Below are 21,837 nucleotides of genomic sequence, written 5' to 3'. Positions count from 1 at the left end.
TAAACAAATATCTAGAATGCATAATTCTCTGATCAAGTTTCTGGATTTGGTAAGAAAAAATCCTGTTCCCATTGCAAAGACACAGTCAAATCGAAGGAAATGAGCATCATTTTCCCTGCCTCTCTGTCCTCTGAAGCTACTTTCAATTTGGTTGGATCCACTTTCGGTCTCAAGACCATCCGTTTTTCTGGCCATCTTCCATAGACATAGCTTGCAGAATAATAGCTTGCCTCCCATAACACGTATACTTATCTCTCTCCCAGACATGAATGCCAGTGTACCAGTCTTGGTAGCTAGATCTTTCTTGCTCCTAAGTTGCTCTACCGCCAAATAATCCCATGGCCCAGTGCCTCAGAACTAAGTGTGCATGTTGCAGACCTTTAACCTACACCACAGTCTGTTAGATGGAGCTTTAATAGGGTACCTGATTGTGCTGGTCTCTTTCCCTTGGGGCTGGAGTCTTCTCCTTACTTTGCCCCTGTGTATTTATTGTTCAGAGTCTTAATGCATAGAGACAGATGTTCCATAAAAGAGGCCACTACCAATCTTATTTCCAGGTATTCAATTGCAGTGCATGTTTCTTGCTGGAACTCATGCATTCGAGTTCCTATGACGGGCCCATCACTATGTCTGGGCCCAGCACCATGGACCTACCTCTAGGATTTGGGTTAAGACTTTTGAACTTCCTCAACAGAGTAAGTGGAACTTATTGTTTGCCTGGTTCTAGGCCATTCTTTCTGGGTGGGTCATATTCAACCTTACCTTACCCAGTTAAGTCACTTTCTGAACAACTCTGCCTGAATTATTGACTTCCCAGCATGCCTCACTTCAGAACATGGCTCACGTAATGAGTATGATCTCCTGTCACATAAAACATGATAATTTACTTAACATTGAGACATAAGCCATATTCTGGTTCTATTATTAAACTTGTGTGGCGTTGTGAAGTCTTTATCAAATAACTATAGAAGTTACGGGATTTATTCTTAAGTCAGTAGCTCATAATCAAAATCCTTTTGCAGCAATCGAGATTGTCATTTTATTTATTTATTTTTTGAAAAAGCGTTTTGGAAATCTCGTTACTGCTGTCTGACCTCATAGTGAGGCAGTGGAACGCTGCTTGTGTGGAAGCCAGGGAAGTGACCTATGGAATGGACTACAATACTTCCTGCTGCATCTGGAGATTCCTTGTTAAAGTGCTTAATTTCTGCCTGACCCTGCATGGCCCCAAGAACTTATGATGAGGTCCCAGACTGAAATAACTTAACTGGCTGAAGCAAATTCCCAGCCTGTGCTAGTGCAAATAACACGCATTCATATCTGGGTGGGAGTGGGGTGCAGCTGGGAATTAGACGGATATGAAAAGATATTTTCTGCAGCTTGCACCTACATTTTAGTAACTAGAGAATGTAACATTGATCGGCGAATTTGTTTTTTATTACCCTCTGTCATATGTCATTGATAGATCTGCCTTCTGGGAGTTTTATTCAAGAGGATATGTCTCATTGCTCCTATCTGTGTGAAGCCGGCAAAGACTGCTGTGACCGAATGGCGAGCTGCAAATGTGGGACACACACGGGGCAGTTTGAGTGCATCTGTGAAAAGGGCTATTATGGGGAAGGTCTGCAGTATGAATGCACAGGTGAGTCTCCAGTTTGTGCGTCATCGTGTCAGTTATCTGTTTCCGTGTAAAGAAAAGATCCCCAAACTCAGTGGCTTAAAGCATTGATTTATTACCGCTCATGAGTCTGTGGGTCACTTGGGCAGCTTCTCTGGTCTCAGCAGTGCTGGCTTACGCGTGCATTTGTCATCAGCTGTGAGTTGGGTCGGCTGCCTCGCTGGTCTTAGCTGGGTTTTCTTACCTGTTAGGGCATCAGCTGGCTGGAGTCTGGTCTATAATGACTTTGTCTAGGACCACTAGGTTGACCTTCGTGTGACCTCTCAGATTCTCTCAGGCTGCCCGGGCTTGTCCCTGTGGGGGTGGCAGAGGTCCAAGAGAGAGAAAGGAAGTTTGCGAGACCTCTTGAAGTCTCGGTTCAGAACTGTGAAAGGGAAGATTTGGGGTCTTTCATTTGTAATCAATCAGTAACCAAGTCTGTCCTAAGCCAAAACATGCTGTCGTCTTTGTAGGAGATTGAAGCCAGTGGGATTCTGGTCCTTAGGCCTCATATAACTTACAGGATCATCACAAAAATTGCAACTTTCACTTGATGATCTTTCACCTCTTCGCAAGCCTCCACATAGGGGCCTCATAAAGCTTGACAGCTGGGGCACCTGGGTGGCTCAGTCAGTTAAGCATCTGACTTCGGCTCAGGTCATTGTCTCACGGTGTGTGGGTTCGAGCCCCGTGTCGGGCTCTGCACTGACAGCCTGGAACCTGGAGCCTGCTTCAGATTCTGTGTCTCCCTCTCTTTCTGCCCCTCCCTGCTCACGTTCTTTCTCTCAAAAATAAACATTTAAAATAATTAAAAAATGAAAGCCTTAAAAGTGACATCACTTCACAATGGGTTTCACTTCATTGACATTTGTAATTCTACCTGCTCTAGATTTCCTGACAGGAGAATCTTTATGTTTCTAACATTTTATTAGAAAAGCCAAGAGAGCAACTTAGGATTCTGGTATTTTACATTGTATTTTAGGAACTACTTCTAAATCATATTCTCCTAATCTTTAGAAGTAGTATGTGGCTTTCTGTGATAGCATTTTCTTTGTTCTGTTTTAGCCAAAAGGCAACATTTGCTATTTGGGAAAGATACATTCCCATGGAAATTAACAGCCACCAGGAAAATGTAGGAGCAGTAGCTTAACTTTATACTGCACCATGTGGTCTTTTACTGCTTGTTTCATGTGAACATTATTTTATGCTGACATTTGGGAGGTAGGTAGGCCTGCTCTATAGCACAGAAACGTGGCCCTTCTCTGTCTACGTGACCTGCTGTCTCTTTCCTTTTTTCTCCTTCTCCTCATAGGACATTTCCTCTTGCATTCTTCCTTTATTCTCTTTTACTCCTGTTGCCCCTCAGTTCCTCTCCTTTCATTTCTCCTTCCTCCCCTGGCCTGGGTCCCAGCGGGCAGACACATACTTCGTAGGTCCAACCATCCATGCTCACCCAGCAAATCACTCCTTTCTTGGCTCTGCTCCTACCCCACCCAGCAGGAATTCTCATTTAAGCAGAAGAAAGGGGGGGTGGGGATCAACCCAACTGCCTCTGAGTTGGCAAAATGCCTCCCCTGGAATCTTCCCACACTTTCATCAACAGCCCAGCTTGGCACTCTCCCCAGCACCCCCTTCTCTCCCCTCCTCCCACCCAAGCCCACCAAACGCAGGCAGAAGCTCTCATTTTCTTTGCTCCGTGCTGTAGTCAGCATGTTTGCTTTCCGTGTGGTCGTAGGCCGAACTGCTCCTTGCCAACAAGCCACTGCCATGTGGCTGCCCAGCCATGCTGGGCTGCAGCCTCCTCTGCTCCGCGACCCTATAATCTCGCATCCTGAGGGAGAAGCAGCAGAATGAGAGAGGGGGCAGTTCACAAACCCACTACCCCCCAGATCCCCAAGTAGCTGCGGCTGCTACTAGTCATGCACTCCAGGCTGGAAGGCACGGCGACAGCAGTCTGTAAATGTGTGAGATTGGGTGGGCTTGTCAGTAGAGCTTCCTAGAGGGGCCAGGAGTACTTTTGCAGCTGGATCTCGCCAAGAGCACCAACACAAAAGGATTAATTTATCCATCCCTTCTCTTAAATGAGTGAGCCTCAGCTTACTGCTTCCTTTCACGCAAGAGTTAAATTAGATTTAGTTGCATCGATAGAAATGTTCATACTGTCATCTTCAGTATTTGTTTCAAAGGGATTAGGAAAAGGAGTGTCGGAACCCCAGTTTGTATGCTGTGATTTGTATATTTGTAGGAGGCGGCACTCATCACTGGCTTCTCCTACACGCTAGGAACTAAGAGAAAATAAATTAATTGCATCTTTCCTGTGGCACGAAAGACTCATTACCGGACTCTTTAGGCAAGGCAAAAAGAAATATTAGCCCTAAATCATCCAGCACTGAAAACGTGGAAGCCGTGATCCTCCTTTTCCAGTCTGTTCAGTCGACAAATGGCATTGAGCATGTTTTTCACGCCAAGCCCTGTGCTAGGCACCAGGCAGGGGTTCGATGGTGAGCAGACAGACATGGTCCTCACCTGCTGAGAACTCACAGCCTCCCCACACAAGCCAATTTGTAATCACGCACTGTGATTAAAGAAAAAGGCCTGTGCTGTAAAGAAGGAGCTGCAGGGAAGGCTCTACTAAGATACTAAGATCGTCCCTCTAAGTAAGATCTGAAGGTGCCTTGATAGCAGCTATTGTCTTGCTCCAGGAGAGGATGTTACCTTTCGCTCTGAATACTTGGAATTCCCAGTAGTTTTCCTCATTGTAGAAACAGTGCCTTTCAGAACCAAATCATTCCTCTTCAGAGCCAGAAGAAACCTTAGAGGTTATCTGCTTGAAATCCCTCATTCTACAAGAGGAAATTGAGGTTTCAGAAAAGATGAGTATTTTACTTAAGATGGCATATCCAGCCATCAGCAGGACCCCAGTAGGGACCCAGGACACTTTTTATCTAAGTTCTATGTTATTTCCAAGATAGCACGCTGCTTATTTTGCCTTTTTGAACATATCTTCTTATATACATTGCTCTTCAGAGACCATAGACACCGAACTGTGCTCAAAGTGTTTAAAAACATAGGAAGATCTGGCTCACATTCAGCCTCTGCCAATTACAAATGATGTGGGCTTGATAATTTCTTCTGATTCTGTTTCTTCTGTAAAATGGGCCTAATACTGGTGTATGTATGTATACCCGATAATGGTATATATATGCGTACATATACACACACATATATCTTTGTATATAGAAATACACAGATGTGTCTGTATGTGCATATATATGTGTCTATTTTACATATATTTATATATTTTATAGCTGTATATATATTTAGGCTAATTGAGAAAATAGACTGCTTAGGATGGTATCTGGCCCATCAATTCCTAATCATACTAATCCTAATAATACTTTTATGATTAATCATTATTGTGCGATGATATAAGTATTATTATGAGAAAGTTAACGGGTGGGTATTTAAGTAGTTACCTCATGTGTGAGATTCTTGAAGATGAATGACACCGTATATTTTATAAAACTTTGCCATGGGAGGATTAGGAAGGTCGATGCATGCAGGTGGACAACCATCAAGAAGGCTTACACGTACTCAAGGTAAAAGGACTGTTGGGAATGCAGTTTTGACCCGTGAGTATCCAGTGCAAATCAAGAATACCGAGTGGAGAGAAGACAGTGAGATAATGTGCCACTTGATGTTGAATAAAGTTGAGCTTGTTTGCTTTGATTAGGAAAAACTATGCTGAGGTAACTTGTGTTTGCTAATTTCATAGACCAGAATGCTAGAGCTACCTTACCTGTGAGAACTTTTCTCCCTGCTCCCTTGGGAGATGAGGAAATTCAATCCTCTGGTCATATAGGAAATAAGTGTCAGAGTGGAAGCCGAATGGAGGTCTCCCAAATCCCTACGGTCCTGCCTTTATACTAGATCATCTTCACTGGTGCTGTCAGCCTTCAAAGAAAGCTGATAACTGTAGGATGAGTGGGCTCTTCTCTTTTTCTCTGCTCGTTCTGGGTGAAGGGCAATCTAGGTTGCTTGGGCTCTCAAACAGTGACTTTCTAAAGCTCTGTCCAAGGCAGTAGCTTTGCTTGAAATGGCCTGAGCACCACTGTCACAGTAAGCAGCTGCTTCACGGACAAGACCTTGATGCCCAGAAAGATCTTAATCATTGGGGATCCGTCCCATATTCTGAACATCTTAGCTTGAATGCAAGCTTGAAGATATTCATTAGAAGTTACTAACAAGTAATGCTCTGACAAAAGAGTTCAATTTTGTGAGACGTTGCTTAATATGTTTGAGCCGGTTTCTAATTTCCCTTGGCTCAAAACTTTTTTGAGTTCGTCTCAAAATAATCACGTGCTTTTGGCTGGTGGTCTTGGAGGGTGTGTGCTAATAGGTTTTACAGAAGTGAGGACTATATAATAAATAGATAATCCAAAGTAGAATGATGCTTTGTTCGTGTATGTCTCATTCATTTGTGTAATGGCCTTGACCACAGAAACCATATTTGATAGAAGTTCAACTAATGCTAGAAAACCTGCTAGGGAAAGAGAATTTGAAACATAGTTGTAATACTTACAGATCCATATTCCCAATACTCCAGGCTCAGAGAGGCATTGCAGGAAAAGAAATCCAGTGTAGCAACCAAAATAGATTTCAAAATAGTGCAAGTCCTTTGCTCGATTTTCTCTGACTCCAAAATAGGGATTTATAGACCCAAGCAATTCTTAAAATCTCCCCTTTTTAGTCATCCTTTCCCTTAGAAACCATAACTCTTCTGTGCTTATCTCTTCAAATTCCTCCCTAAACACACACACACACACACACACACACACACACACACACACACACACCACTCATACTCAAGCACACATATATGTACCTTACAAGACCTAACTCAAACTCTGCATCCTTATCACTCTTTTCCTCCTGCATCTGCATCACCCTCTGGGGTACCAGAGAGGGAGAAAAGCCAAGAATACTTACATATCAGTACTGTTTGTTGTTGTCATAAATCAGTGCTTAAGGCCTATGATATTTTGGTTTTGTTTAAACCTACATAACTCAGTTTCATTTACCGTAAATATTTTGTGTGATTCAAATTCAGGTGTGGGGTTTTAATGCCGCATGTTTATATTTAAAGGATTGAAAAGACATTCCTCTAGGATTAGTAATTGAACTTCAGCTAAGGGAACTGTACTGCTTAACTGTGGAGTCTAGTGAAAAGTAGGTGTTGCTTCCATTTCTAGCTCTAGTATTCCTTTCTTCATTCTGCATCTTTGACATTGGCTTTGACGGTGATATGGATGATGATGATGATGATGATGATGACAGCAATAATAACTGATAATAATTAACTAATATTTAAAGAGCACTTATGATATTCCAGGCACTCACTTTCCCAAGCATTGAGATATATATATATATATATATACACACACACACACACATATATATATATAATTGATATATGTATCACTATATCAATATATTGATCAATTATATTGATATATCAATATATATCAATATATATCAATACACACACACACACACACACACACACACACCAAGGAAGAGCCAAGGAAGCTAAAAATTGGAGAGGTTGAGTCACTTGTCCTGAGTCACATAGCTAGTAGACCTGGGAGGTGAACCTAAGTTGTCTGGCTCTAGAGCCTACAGTCTGGCCATAGAGATTGGTATTTAACAAACACGCAATTAAAAATATAATTTCAAATTTACTAAGTATTAGTTGGACCCTCATGAGATCTTCAGTATTTGATCATTTTCTACCCACAAAATAGTGTATGTTTTAAGTGAATACTAGGAAGGAAAAGAAGAAAAGGAGTTATATAAAATGCAGATCTGCTTAATGTTTTTTAATTATGGCTCACTCATAGAATAAACTTCAGGCTTATTAGCATAGCATAAAGGCTTTGCCTGAGTTGGCCTGTCTTTACCCTTTGAGCTAAAAGCTGGAACTAGTTATAGTTTCCACCAAATACCGTGCTATTTCTTTCCTCAGACCTTTTTTCATGCTTCTTCTCGTTCTCTTTTCCACCACACCCAACTATTTTCTTTGTCCTACCTCATCCAACTAGTGATTCTAACAGGCACTGAAGGACTCATTTTGTATCCCCACTGCCTACCTTCAGAAGAAGAGTAAATGCTAAAGAAAAAAGGATGTAGGTAAGAGGTCAAGTTTAATACCAGAATCTTAAGTAGACGAGAATTCATTTTTTTTTTTCAACGTTTATTTTATTTTTGGGATAGAGAGAGACAGAGCATGAACAGGGGAGGGGCAGAGAGAGAGGGAGACACAGAATCGGAAACAGGCTCCAGGCTCTGAGCCATCAGCCCAGAGCCTGACGCGGGGCTCGAACTCACAGACCACGAGATCGTGACCTGGCTGAAGTCGGACGCTTAACCGACTGCGCCACCCAGGCGCCCCGAGAATTCATTTTTGAAATCTCAGTCAAGGCATGGTTTCCATATCTGGCTTGGGGACCACAGGATCCCTAGCCCAAAGGCACATGGTAAGAAAAGTTCAAGAATGTATTTTTTTAATGTAAAATATTTACATTTGGTTAAACTTTGTCAACAATAAATCAAATTCAGTCTATGGTTGATATCTGGATTGGTCATTTTGGATGGCTAGGTCATCAAATCAGTTGTGAATAGCCAGTGAACTCTCATTGTAAATCCATGCAAGGGCAGCTGTTCTAAACTTTCCCCTGAAGGGATTTGAGAGATGCAGAGTATGAAGACAATAGGCATCTTGAGGACACTGCTCCTCTGCAGACATTGACTCTATTTCAGTGAGTTTGGAATGATTTGCAGATTGGAAATTACAGCTGGATAAGGGCCAAGGCTGAGGGCTTGATAAAAAGCGGAAGCCCCAGTTACATTATTTTTCATAAAAGGAGAATACACCATAGAAATAGAAACACTAAAATATTTGTGTGGAAATATCTTATGCATGTAAATATATGCACATGAATCCCTACCCCCTACTGCACACAGATATTTTCTTGTCTAAATATTATGTCATTTCTTTGGAAAGAGAGAGGACAGAGAGCTCTACAAATTCTTGAATGAAAACCAAAACATTTGGAAATCTTGTTCTCTGAGCAGAGCTTAGCTGACTTTTTTTTTCCCCAAAAAACATCCCCAGCAGTGCCTAATAATGGGTTTGTAAGGTACAAGGAATTTGTACAATGTATTCCTATTTGCTTTTTATGAGAGAATATTGCTAGCAGGTTGACACTGATTCCCACCAACTTAAGGTTGCTGCCTAGAATAGTTTAGTTTGTTCAGTTTTTCACTGAATGAGGTAGGTATTCAGTCCTGGTGGTGCATTTTCCAGTCTATCACGATTTTATAACAGGGAAATGCATAAAATTAGATGCCTACAACCATAGGTGTGAAACACCACCAAACTCCCAAGTCAATAAATTGTATTTTCAGCTCAGTTATTGTATTCTTCCGGTCTGTGACTTCTGTTTGGTACTTTCTCATATTTTCTGGCTCTCTGTTGAAGTCCTCACTGTGCTCATCCATTCTCCTGGGTTCAGTGAGCATCTTTATGAACCATTACTTTGAAGTGCATCAGGCAAATTAGTTATCTCCAATTCATCAAGGTTTCTTCTCCTAAAGTCTTATATTGTTCTTTTGTTTGAAAAATATTCCTCTGGGGCGCCTGGGTGGCGCAGTCGGTTGAGCGTCCGACTTCAGCCAGGTCACGATCTCGCGGTCCGTGAGTTCGAGCCCCGCGTCGGGCTCTGGGCTGTATGGCTCGGAGCCTGGAGCCTGTTTCGGATTCTGTGTCTCCCTCTCTCTCTGCCCCTCCCCCTTTCATGCTCTGTCTCTCTCTGTCCCAAAAATAAATAAACGTTGAAAAAAAAATTAAAAAAAAAAAAAGAAAAATATTCCTCTGTTTCTCCATTTTGCTTGACTCTCTGTGTTCGTGTCTATGCATTAGACAAAACAGCCACCTCTCCCAGTCTTGAAGCAATGACCTCCTATAAGGAGATGAAACTTAACTTTGGTTGTCTCTCAAACCTTTGCGATTGTCCAAGCAGCCATTTTTATTTTTAATGGCTTTCAGTTGTTAAGGGTGTGCCAAGACCTGACAGCATCCCAAATGGGAGGAGCGCAGTTAGCATCTAGATACAGATTGATTAGAAGCCAGACCCTCAGGAAGCAGCTTTTAAAGTATGGAAATATACATAGTCTTGTGGGAATGCTTGCATAAGCCCTGGCATTCCGGGCCACTAGAGCCAGGTGATCTAGAGGTGTCCCCTGGGTGGCAGTTGGAAAAATTGAACCTCCAGTGGAGCGTATATGCTCCTGTGGGGGAGATGTTGGTGAGCTGTAGCAGGCGGAGGGAGAGCACCAAGATAGCATCCACCTGCCTCTGTTCCCTCTCAGCAGGAAGCATCTCTGTGCCAAACCAGAGGCTGCGCTTGCAGGCCGAAGCTCCAGGACAAGCAACAGGCCTCTGAAAGAAAGACAGGGGGTGTTGTCTCTGCAGTGCCCTGGCGGTGGTAGCCTGCCAAGAACTCTCCCTCCCATTGATACCATCTGTGGGACCCAGGAGCACAAGCCCGTGGCCACCAGAGCCAGGTGATGAAGGGGCAGCCTTTATTAGGCTGCAGCTGCAAAGCCAGGGCCCTTAGACCGGAGATACTGTCACCATAGAATGTGGCAGAGAGACCTCATACAGATGGCACGTGCTGGGAAAAAACCCTCAAAAACCTCGCATTTGAAACAAACAAGATGGTGCCCGTTGGCTAGCAAGCGTGAAGATGGCGCCTGCCAGCCAGCAGGCTTCTAGCTGTGAGCTGTGCGAGATGCCTGCCCACCAGGCCGACCCTTTAGGGTTAGCAAATGAGCCTCATCATGTGAGGTCTGGGTGCCTCCGGATTGGCTGCAGGTGGCTGGGTGGGGGCAGGTGAATCGAGGGATTCCTGAGAGACCTGCTTCTGGGTTGGTTATGGCCCTGTGCAGCTTGTGAACACAAGCCTTGAGCCTGAGTTGGTTTTCAAAGCTACATGTTTTCTGGGCTCATCTCTCAGGTGTAGGTCTCAAAAGTTCAGGTGTCTGATGTAGGATTCAAACCCTTCACTCTTCAAGGAGATGCCCTGGGCTTTGAGTTTCCTCCCATTGGTGGGTCACCCCAGGCAGGGATGGGGTTTATGATGAGACGGTGTCCTAGTCTCTCCTACACACCGAAGTGGGCCTTCTCTTTTTTGTCTGATACGTAGTGGTTGCTCAGTTTTTAGTTTCTTTCAGAGGAAGTTGTTCCATATGTAGCCGCAGAGTCAGTGTGTCCTTGGGATGAAGTGAGCCCAGGATCCTCCTATATCATTATCTTGAACTGGAATCTCCCAAAGTCGGTATGTTGTGTCTTTTAGGAGTACTCATAAAAATATATCCAGTATTCTAAAATTGTGAAAATAAGGATTATAACCTTATTAGAACCTATAGAATCTTACTTTTTCTCCTTCTGTTTCCTAGCCCCATTATAAGTAAATTCAGTAACAAGAAAAAGGATGCAAAGAAAAACATTTAACATATGCTAATTGGTAGTCCTTAAATATTTTGCTCATGTCTCCCCTAAAATAACTAAAAACCCATGTACCCCTTGTTGATTTTTTTTTAATTTTTTTTTCAACGTTTTTTATTTATTTTTGGGACAGAGAGAGACAGAGCATGAACGGGGGAGGGGCAGAGAGAGAGGGAGACACAGAATCGGAAACAGGCTCCGAGCCATCAGTCCAGAGCCTGACGCGGGGCTCGAACTCACGGACCGCGAGATCGTGACCTGGCTGAAGTCGTACGCTTAACCGACTGCGCCACCCAGGCGCCCCGACCCCTTGTTGATTTTTAAATAGCTATCAAAAAGTTTTCAGCAAGATTTTTAAAGATGGTATTTCCATAATTCAGTATTGCCTTTTAAAATAAAAGTGTTATATCACTTTTAAATGTACCCTTTGAAATCTCAATACTATAACAAATTTGATTCCTTCTGGTAATATTCGTTTGTGAAGCAGCTTTTTTCAATGGAGAAACTTTGCGTGGTTTCTTGTTTTCTTAGATCTCTTCCCTTCTCCTGGTACCATGTGATTCAAATACAGTAAGTTTTTATTTTCTAAAGCCTTTTATTGATCACAGAATTCTACTTCTCTGCCATGAAAATTGTGGATATATATTGAAATTAATTTTTACATTTTCTGTGATCAAAATTGATGTTAGATATCAAGTATTAGAGTTATTATTATACTTGTTATTTGTATATAATTTCTCAGAGCTATTACTCCTTTTGATACTTACTCCCCATAGAAATAAGATGCTCTTGGAGATTTCATCTTTTCATGGGATGGATCATTAATTAATTCATGTGCCCGTGGACTTCTGCTATAAGAATAAAGGCATATGTGACATCAATTTCATTTCTCTTTTTCATTTTTGTAGGTCTTAGTGCTGAAAACCTTCATACAAATGTGTAGATGGAGCTTGAAAGAGTTGTGTGACATTGACGTCACTTCATTCTTTGAGTTCCTCCTGAGTTATGTGCCAAAAATAAATGAGTGATCTATCATCAAAAAAATATTGGAGATGATTAGCTGACTGTTCCCTTTGGTCCTTTTCAATTTTATTGAAACTGAAGAATTGGAATGCTTTTGACTTGCAAAAGTAGTTGTTACCCAATCATAACCATTTGCTTTTTCACAAGTTTCTGGGAAGTCCCCTAGAGACTTTACTAGGACACGTTAAAGGACAACCTGTTACTATTTCATATGGAAGAGCTTTGTTTAATTATGTCTGGGAAAATCAAAACAATACAAATTTCGATAAACTTTTAGCAATCCAGTAGTTTCTGATAAAATTATTTTACCTTAGAATGTGCATTAATATATCCTTACCAAAATCTTGGAGCCATAGATTTAGCTTATTTAATCTATGGACAAATATCTATATATAACCTATTTGTGAAATGGTTCACACAGTTAAACCTATCCTCCAAATAGTTTCTGAGAGAAAAAGGCTAAATAAACTAATGCACATTCCAGTGGCCAGCATATTGCTTTAGATTTCCACAATTGATGAATAAGGCAGAGAGCCTGCTCTTGAGTCTCTCAGCTGGATAGAAGTTGCTGCTGCCTTCAGTATTTCCCGTCGACATTTTCTTCCTTGCTTTGCCCTCATTGGACTCTTCTAAAGAAGTGACATATTCTTTGACAGCAGTCAGGAAGTTGGAAAGAAAAGGTGGTAAATGAACAATGCCTTTACTGGTACTTTCCCAACCTACAATGTTTCTGAATTCAGAACATCCCAGAAACGAGCCAAAATACTCCATTTCTAAGGTCAGGAAATATTGAATGATATTTAACTGGGATATGTGAAAAACAAGGAACATTTCTTAGAGGACTTGCTTATGGTACCTTAATTAAAGAAAGGTTTCCAGATATCAAGATTTTTGAATTGTGCTGAAGGTTTGCCACCTTGGGACAACGCGCCGTAGTAAGATTCAAAAGGGATGAAAAGTACACATTTCTTTTGAAAAAATGAATGAAGGGCAGTTGTGAAGAGGTGCTGTGGATGCTTTCTTTGGTACATCAGCTTAGGTAAGAGTACCTGTCAATGTTGAGGTTCTGGAAATTGTTTCTCTAAAAAGATTCGTGCTACAACCGCATGCCTCTTGCAGTTTTTCCCTATTTACGTTCCTCATTTGTAGAAGAGGAAACAGTGTTAAAGAATTTAAGAAATTTTCCTAATGCCATTCAACCATAAAGCAGTTAGCATGCGCACCCAGTTCTCTCAGATCCTAGTGTCCGTGTTGTCTCTGAGCCATTAGATTGCCCACGATCCATCCATAGCACTTACTGCATGGTCGTTCTCCATCAAAGAAATGATCCAGCAATATTTTGATGGTCTTTCCAGGTTGTATTTAAAGGCAACTCTTGCTTCCAAGTTGTAGCTCAGCATCCCAAATGTTTGGTTCTGTGGGGTCTGCGCGGGGTTGATACTTTACTGAACGATAGATGATAAGCCAAGTTTGGGTGATAGCCACTGTTGGCAATTTGAAAATGACAGCCCAAGCTAGAGAAAGTGAGACTCGCTAAAATCATGATGTGCCCCATAGTATGCTAAATGCGTATATATCTGTCTTACTTTTTTTATATATGATATATATAAATCTTAGCATCTGTATATATCATACATGTATGTATGATATCTGTATGTATAGTTCTTGAGGGCAGTTAGTGGCATTAATCTTACTCATAAATCCTAGTTCTGTCACTTACTGTGTTTTTCTGGGCAGGTTTTTTCACCTCTGGGGACCTCAGTTTTCTAGTCTATAAAATGGGGCTAGTAATAGTAGGATTGTTATAAAAATTAATGAGATAATGTGTGCAAAAAGCTCACTAGGAGGCTTGGCATATAGTAAGTGTTTGCTTAATTTAAATTTTTTCTATTTTTTTTTTTTCAACGTTTATTTATTTTTGGGACAGAGAGAGACAGAGCATGAACGGGGGAGGGGCAGAGAGAGAGGGAGACACAGAATCGGAAACGGGCTCCAGGCTCTGAGCCATCAGCCCAGAGCCGGACGCGGGGCTCGAACTCACGGACCGCGAGATCGTGACCTGGCTGAAGTCGGACGCTTAACCGACTGCGCCACCCAGGCGCCCCAATTTTTTCTATTTTTTAACAGTTATTCGTTTTTGAGAGATGGAGAAAGACAGAGCATGAGTGGGGGAGGGGCAGAGAGAGAGGGAGGCGTGAAATCACAAGCAGGCTCCGGGCTCTGAGCTGTCAGCACAGAGGCCGACGAGGGGCTTGAACTCACGAACCGTGAGATCATGACCTGAGCCCAAGTCAAACACCTAACCTACTGAGCCACCCAGGCGCCCCTCCCCCCCCCTTTTTGGCTTAAATTATTACAGTCTATAGTATGATTCTCAACAGGGAGCGATTTTGCCCCCCCAGGGGGTACTTGGCAGTGTCCAGAAACAATATGGTTTGTCCCAGCTGGAAGGAGCTACTGTCATCTAGTGTCTGGCAGCCAGGGATAGGGCTAAATATCCTATAATACACTAACCATCATCAACAAGTCCCAAATGTCAATAGCACTGGGGTTGGGAAACTGTGCTCTGTACTGACAAACTGAGTTAATGCTTTAACATAAGATTCAAAAAGCGTTACCGGATCTCTTTTTAAACTTGTAGAGGAAACATCAAAGCCACGTGATTCTACTAGGATTAAATTATCTCTTGGTTACGAACATTGCAGCATCTTCTCCTCCAGCTATCTCAAACCCTTGCGGCTTCTCACACACGTCAAGGCCTTTCATGGCTCCAAGTTTGTGCGTTTTGGTCCCCTTTGCCTAGAATATCCCACATCTTTTCTATTTCTTACTGGTACTTCGGGGTTCACAACAAATTCACTTCTCCCGTGAAACTTTTCCTTTCATCCCTTCTTGCATAGATTCATTGCTCTAGCAATGAGTTTGGGTTAGAGTTTTTGTTTTGGTTTTTTTAATTTTTTTTTCAATGTTTATTTATTTTTGAGACAGAGAGAGACAGAGCATGAACGGGGGAGGGGCAGAGAGAGAGGGAGACACAGAATTGGAAACAGGCTCCAGGCTCTGAGCCATCAGCCCAGAGCCTGACGCGGGGCTCGAACTCACAGACCGCGAGATCGTGACCTGGCTGAAGTCGGACGCTTAACCACTGCGCCACCCAGGCGCCCCTGTTTTGGTTTTTTTAAATACCTCTCTCTTTCTGTTAAGACCCAGCACATGGTATTATCATTTGGGGTAGTTTTTTTTTTTTTCTTTACTATTCTATGAATTCCTTTAAGGCAGGATTGTATCTATCTCTCTCTCTCTCTTTTTAATAACCTCTGCTACATGGCACAGGGACTTAGAGTAAGCATTAATAAACTTTGAAGAATGAATGAATAAATAAAGCGAACTGTATGTTCAGATACTAGAACACAACATATGGAAACTCTGCTTGGTTCCCAACTTCCTGGGAATTTTCCATTCCTTTTTTGGAGAAGTGAAGGTGAACAAGTCTACTGACCCTGAGAAGCACTGGCTTAGAATCAAAGCAAGCCATCTGGAAGGCTGAGTTCAACAATAGGAAGTGGCTAATAACACATTTATCTCTTTTATGTTATCTAGTTATTGGTATTATTTCCAAAATCCAGTCCTAAAACAATGGTGTGTGTGTGTGTGTGTGTGTGTGTGTGTGTGTGTGTGTGTGTGTGTGTGTAAAGCTGTTTGAATATATTGATGATTGATAGTTTGGGAAAGTGTTTTAATTCATCTAGCAGTGTAAGACAGCATTCCGGGATGATGTGGATTTTTACCACTTTAGCTATCATTTAACGAATATATAAAGCAAATCATTGTTACTATGTGTAGGATAATGTTAGCGGTCAGGAAAATTTCCATTGAAACTTGAGATTTATAAATTTTGTCAAAATATGGAAGCAGGTATATGAAAATATGTCATGAACTATGGAACAAGTTATAAGAAAAGACAAATCAAATGCACATTATATGTGAAATACTGAAGGCACAACCATAAACATTAATGTTGAAGCAACATTCAACATCTGTTTCACAATCAGTATTTAATATTTTAAACAAAAAAAGAGCTGTTTTACTATTGTATGTAGTATTATTCTTAACCTAGAAAATACAAGGAAGTAAATTGGAAACCACTAGAATTAATAGATTTATAAACTGACAAAATAAAATACATTAAAATTGATAAATTTTTATGCAGAAACTTTTGGTTTAAAAAACCTTATCAGGGGCGCCTGGGTGGCGCAGTCGGTTGAGCGTCCGACTTCAGCCAGGTCACGATCTCGCGGTCTGTGAGTTCGAGCCCCGCGTCAGGCTCTGGGCTGATGGCTCAGAGCCTGGAGCCTGTTTCCGATTCTGTGTCTCCCTCTCTCTCTGCCCCTCCCCCGTTCATGCTCTGTCTCTCTCTGTCCCAAAAATAAATAAAAACGTTGAAAAAAAAAAAAGTAAAAAACCTTATCAAATCTCTTTTATAATAATAAGGAAAATATATATATTTCCTGAGAATAATTTGAAATAGAATTATGTGACCCCCATGAGGAACTGTAAACTTTTATGGAAACCAATTATGAATAAGAAGGTCAATTTATGACTTTAAGCAGAAGGAATATGAGTTTCTAGTCATGCTAGTGCTCACATACACTGTTCATGGTATTCTGTTTCACAGATCAAGGTATCTGTAAAGCAATGTTAGCCATGAAGAAATACCTCCAACCACCAACCAACCACACCTATGTAGTGTCCTGGTACCCCAGACTTTAAAATACAGTGTCTTGATCTTGGATATTCTTGGATGTACCTTGAAATTTTGCTTTTCTGCCTTTTGCTTTTTAATTTTTATTACGTTTTTAATTTTGAGATCATTGTAGTGCCACATGCAGTTTTAAGAAATAATACAGGGGCGCCTGGGTAGCTCAGCCGGTTAAGCGTCCAACTTCCGCTCAGGTCATGATTTCATGGTTCGTGAGTTTGAGCCTTGTGTCAGGCTCTGCGCTGACGGCTCAGAGCCTGGAGCCTGCTTTGGATTCTGTATCTCCTTCTTTGCCCCTCCCCTGCTCATGCTCTGTGTCTGTCTCTGTCTCTCTCTCTCTCAAAAATAAATACACATTAAAAAAAAATCTAAAGAAATAATAAAGAATAGGGTGCCTGGGTGGCACAGTCTGTTAAGCATCTGACTTCAGCTCAGGTCATGATCTCATAGTTCATGAGTTTGAAACTCACGTCTGCCTTTGCACTGACAGCTCAGAGCTTGCTGTGGATTCTCTGTCTCCCTTTCTGTGCCCCTCCCCTACTCATACTCTCTCTCTCAAAAACATAAATAAACATTTAAAAAAAGAAAAGAAAAAAAAAGAAATAATACAGAGCAATCCCCTATATCATTTTCCTAGTTTCTCTCCGTGGTAGCATCTTGCAAAACTATAGTTAATATCACAGCGCAGATACTGACATGGATGTAGTCAGGATACGCAACAGCCCCACCACCACAAGGATTCATAATATGCTCTTGTAGAGCCCCAACACTTCCCTTCTACTCCTAGTTGCCCTCACTTTGACCTCTTGCAAATGCTAATCTGTTCTCCATTTCTATAAGTTTCTCATTTCAAGAATGTTAAATAATCATTCGCTCAGCAGAGAAAGAGGGATGATGAGCATTGCCTTATGCCTGCCAAGTGAACATAGATATCTACATTCCTCATTTTGCTACTAGTGACACTGATACGAATGTGTGTGAGGGGGTTCTCATTACTGCTGGCTGCAGATGGGATTTCTGGCTCTAGAAAGGCCTCCTTATTGCTCCCCAGTCACTACAAAGAGGGGACCTCTTTGCTGCTTGGTGGTGATGAAAGTTCTGACTCTCCACGGGCTGGCTTTGACAGCACTCCAGGGGGCAGAGGAAAGACCCTTTGCTACTTTCTGGTGGGTGTGGAAGTGAGAGACAGTGCTCACCTCTGTGGTCTCCACTGGTGTGAAAGACTACTTGACCTTCTCTGATACCACCTGCAGAGGTGTTGGGGTGCCTTGCTAGAGCTTTGTAAGAGTAGAAATCTAGACTTCCCACTTGGTCTCTGCCTGGTATGGCTGCATTGGGCCACAGTTTTGTTTTGTAATTTTATTTTATTTTATTTTATTTTATTTTATTTTATTTTATTTTATTTTATTTTATTTTATTTTATTTTATTTCATTATATTTATATTTATATTTATATTTATATTTATGTTTATATTTATATTTATATTTATATTTATATTTTTGTGTGTGTGGTGTTTGGCTGGAATAGAGGAGTTGAGTGGCTCTTGTCTAAAAGTGTCCTAAGTTGCTAGGCGTCTGTTTCTTCATCCTTTGGCTGGAGAGGGCAGTATTTTGTTGTTTTGGGGTTTTTTTGTCCATTCCCATTGGTGTTCTGGATTGCCAGCTTCTATAGCCCTAAGTCTGGGATATGTGAGGTAAAAGGAAGCCCAAGGGACTCACTGCCATGTTGGGCTTTGGTTCTCAAGGTCCCTAGCTGGTCTGCCTTTTTATCAGTGTCATTTTATGTTTATTTTATATGTAACATTCAGAGGTTTTAGTTGTACCACTAGGAAGACTGAGAAAAAGTGCACCTACTCCATCTTCTCAGAAACAGATTCCTCCGCTTTTTGTGTGCATCAGATCTTCTCTAGGGACAGATTTTTCCATGTTGGTTTTATCAGTCCGACTGTGGTATTACTTTTTATGTGTTGACTTACTTAGGGACACCTTTTGTGGAAGCACAGCGGTATCAGTTTTCCCACATATTATACCCAGTGATGACTTTGTTTCTACTGAAATCAAAAGTGAAATGGAAAAAAAATAATTAAAGATCAATAAATAAAGGCTAACAATTTTAGAAAAAGCTATAGAGAAAATCTTGATTTTTTGCAGTTAAGCAAAAAAGAAAAAAAAAAAACATTCATCAAAGCTCAAAGTTCTTAAACGATCCTTACATATAGGGAAAAATGGAAGTGACTGAATCATGCCATGTGTCTGAGAATGAAATGTTACGGTCCTTCTGAATAGGTCTCCAGAAGTCACCCAAAGTGATCTTGTCACGTACCTTAACTTAAACATTGTCATTGTTCTTACTGTTCTAAGGATAAACTCCTAGGTTTCGAATGTGGCCTACCCAACCTTCATGGTTTTGGCACTCACTCTCTTTTCTGGCCTCTCTGTACTCCAGGCAGAGTGAACACGTGTATTTTCAGGCATGTTCTCTCTTGCCTCTGGGCCCGCACATGTCGATGCCTCTGTTTTGAATGCCATCGCCCTCTGCCTACACTTCTCACTGGTGTGCATGGTTCATCTGGTCTCGCTCTGAAATCGCTTTGACCAACAAAGCTTACCTGATCACCCCACCCCTGCTTCAAGTCTAGGTAGTGTCTCTCTTATGTGTTGTCATGTAACATGGCACTTTACCCCTCTTAATCATCTGTGTCAAAGTGGAATGACTGTAAGGGTACAGATGGAGTTCTGTGCTATTCCCTGTCCCCTGTAGCCCATTACCTGTCATACCCTTTTCATCTCTACAGAGGGTCATGAAATTTTGCAAACATGATCACCCATCGTGTCATGATGGCAAAACAAGTTCTTCAGTTGGTTATATAACTTAGAGAAGGGCAGACAGTGTCAGAGCCAGTAATAATTAGCAGAATTCTCATCCAAGGATTCTGCACTTGATCCTTCCCACCACACCCTGCTTTAATGGATGAAATGGGAGAAAGGTGATGACACAGTGAAACTTGCAATTTTATTTACACACAGATTATTCAGAAAATAATCCAAACATTTTAACATGGGAATATGGAAGGAAAAATATTGCTTCATGAGTGGACTACTTCAAGGTGCAGTGACTGGACCACACAGATATCAGAATGAATGCCAGGTGGAATAAGGGTTTTATGGAAACTCCAGAAGGAAATCATTTCAATCTATCCATTGACTCCTTTAACTGTCAAATATCTTTTAGATATTTTGGAAGATATGATTATTGCCCCAAACTTGCCTTAAAGTACCTTATCATGAAATGGAGCTATAACTATAAAGAAGTCAGAATGTGTGTCATGAACAAAGTGTTATAGCTGATCCAGTTCTAAGCAACTGAGATTGAATGAAAATTAAAATGCTGTGACATGTATGATACACAAAAGGCTATCACTGTTCTGAAAATATTTAGTTATGAAGGTAATGGGATTTTCACCGGGTTTGAATGATAGGACTTGGACCGTTAGAAATAGGAGATACCACTGTGGAGAACAGAAAGTACAGACCCGTGATGGGGACTGGTGATAGCTTGTATGGATGGATGAACGGGCTACATCTGTGAACATAGTGGGGTTCAGAGCAAGAAAGGTAGGGAGAAGGAACTAGATTCTACTCGGGCTTGAATTCCATGCTACAGAGATGGCCTTTGGTTAACTGACAACTACAAGACATTGAAGATTTTTGAGCAGGAAAGTGGCACGTTCAAAACGATGTTACAGGAATATTAATTCGGCATCTGTGGACAGAAATCACTGAATGTAACCTAGAACAAGAGTTGTATGTATGGAGGTTACAGGATCAATCATATCATAAAATAATTAGGTATAATTACTGTAACAACAGTGAGCATGGAAAACAACAGGTAAACACATTTCCAAACTACCAAAGATCTTAAAGCCTTATTGAAGTGAGATAGAGAATATGAGGTAAGGAAAATATCAAAGGCGAGTGTGGCCTCAGACTTTACTCGTCACTTACCACTCCTTGTAAGACCACAGGGAAACAAATTTGACACTAAACACAAAACCATACTCAGAGCTTTCTTCCTTTCTTACTGCCAAGGTTGTTTTTAGATTCAACTTGCACCACTGCTCTCTTTCCTTAGGAAAGGCTAATATTCAGCAGCTATGCATTAGTCCAGTTGTAAAAGTTGTTGAGATATTGAAATACTTATGTACTGACTGGTAAATGGCTACTGCCCTAAGTCTCTTGAATTTTCCTTCACTGATCTAACCCCTTTTCCAGGGTCACTGGCACCTGTCCCATGGTCCAGCACGTGTAGAGGCAACATCTGGCAGATGGGTGGGCCTGCAGAATTCTGCATGATGCTACAGCTAATGTCTCTTGTCAGTGATCAGTGTCGTGCCACTGAGTTGTAATATTTTGAATATCACCCCTTCCATGGATGGTGTTTTCTCCCAAAACGTTCTCATGTTCTTCAAGCAATAGACCTACACATATTTGAATCTCAGGGGCAGATCCACCCTAAGTTCAAGTTGAAACCCTGTTGCACTGAAACTCATAGGATTTCACATTTAGATAATTGATTAATTGGTTATTTTATTTTTTAATAAGAGAACAAATCTACACCTATATTTACTTTTCAGTAAGTTTAAATCCGTGAGGGGTACAGCATCACGTGGATTCTGTGGCCGTGGCCTTAGCAGGAAGACTGCTTTGTAATCTGGCATGAGCCATGCCACTGGTTTCCATGCACAGAAGTTACTTTTCCCCAGATTACTCTGGTTTTTGTCAGTTTGCCACCAGGAGTCACTGTGTTGTTCTTTGTTTTGCACACATAAG

The 21,837-nt window shown here is 41.3% G+C and overlaps 1 protein-coding gene across 2 annotated transcripts in view; it reads left to right on the top strand.

Moving 5' to 3' along the window:
* SVEP1 (sushi, von Willebrand factor type A, EGF and pentraxin domain containing 1) overlaps positions 1–21,837 on the top strand; it is a 205,435-nt gene that overhangs the window by 28,527 nt on the left and 155,071 nt on the right. For both annotated transcript variants that reach the window (XM_086683694.1, XM_086683693.1), the window contains exon 3: positions 1,466–1,642. In XM_086683694.1, the coding sequence (XP_086539820.1) occupies positions 1,466–1,642 (177 nt within the window). The remainder of the gene's footprint in view (positions 1–1,465; positions 1,643–21,837) is intronic.

The sequence above is a fragment of the Puma concolor genome, chromosome D4 (assembly GCF_028749965.1).
Source record: "Puma concolor isolate L17-30 chromosome D4, mPumCon1.1.hap2, whole genome shotgun sequence".
Taxonomy (NCBI): Eukaryota; Metazoa; Chordata; class Mammalia; order Carnivora; family Felidae; genus Puma; species Puma concolor.
This window is presented reverse-complemented; position numbering and strand designations above follow the sequence as displayed.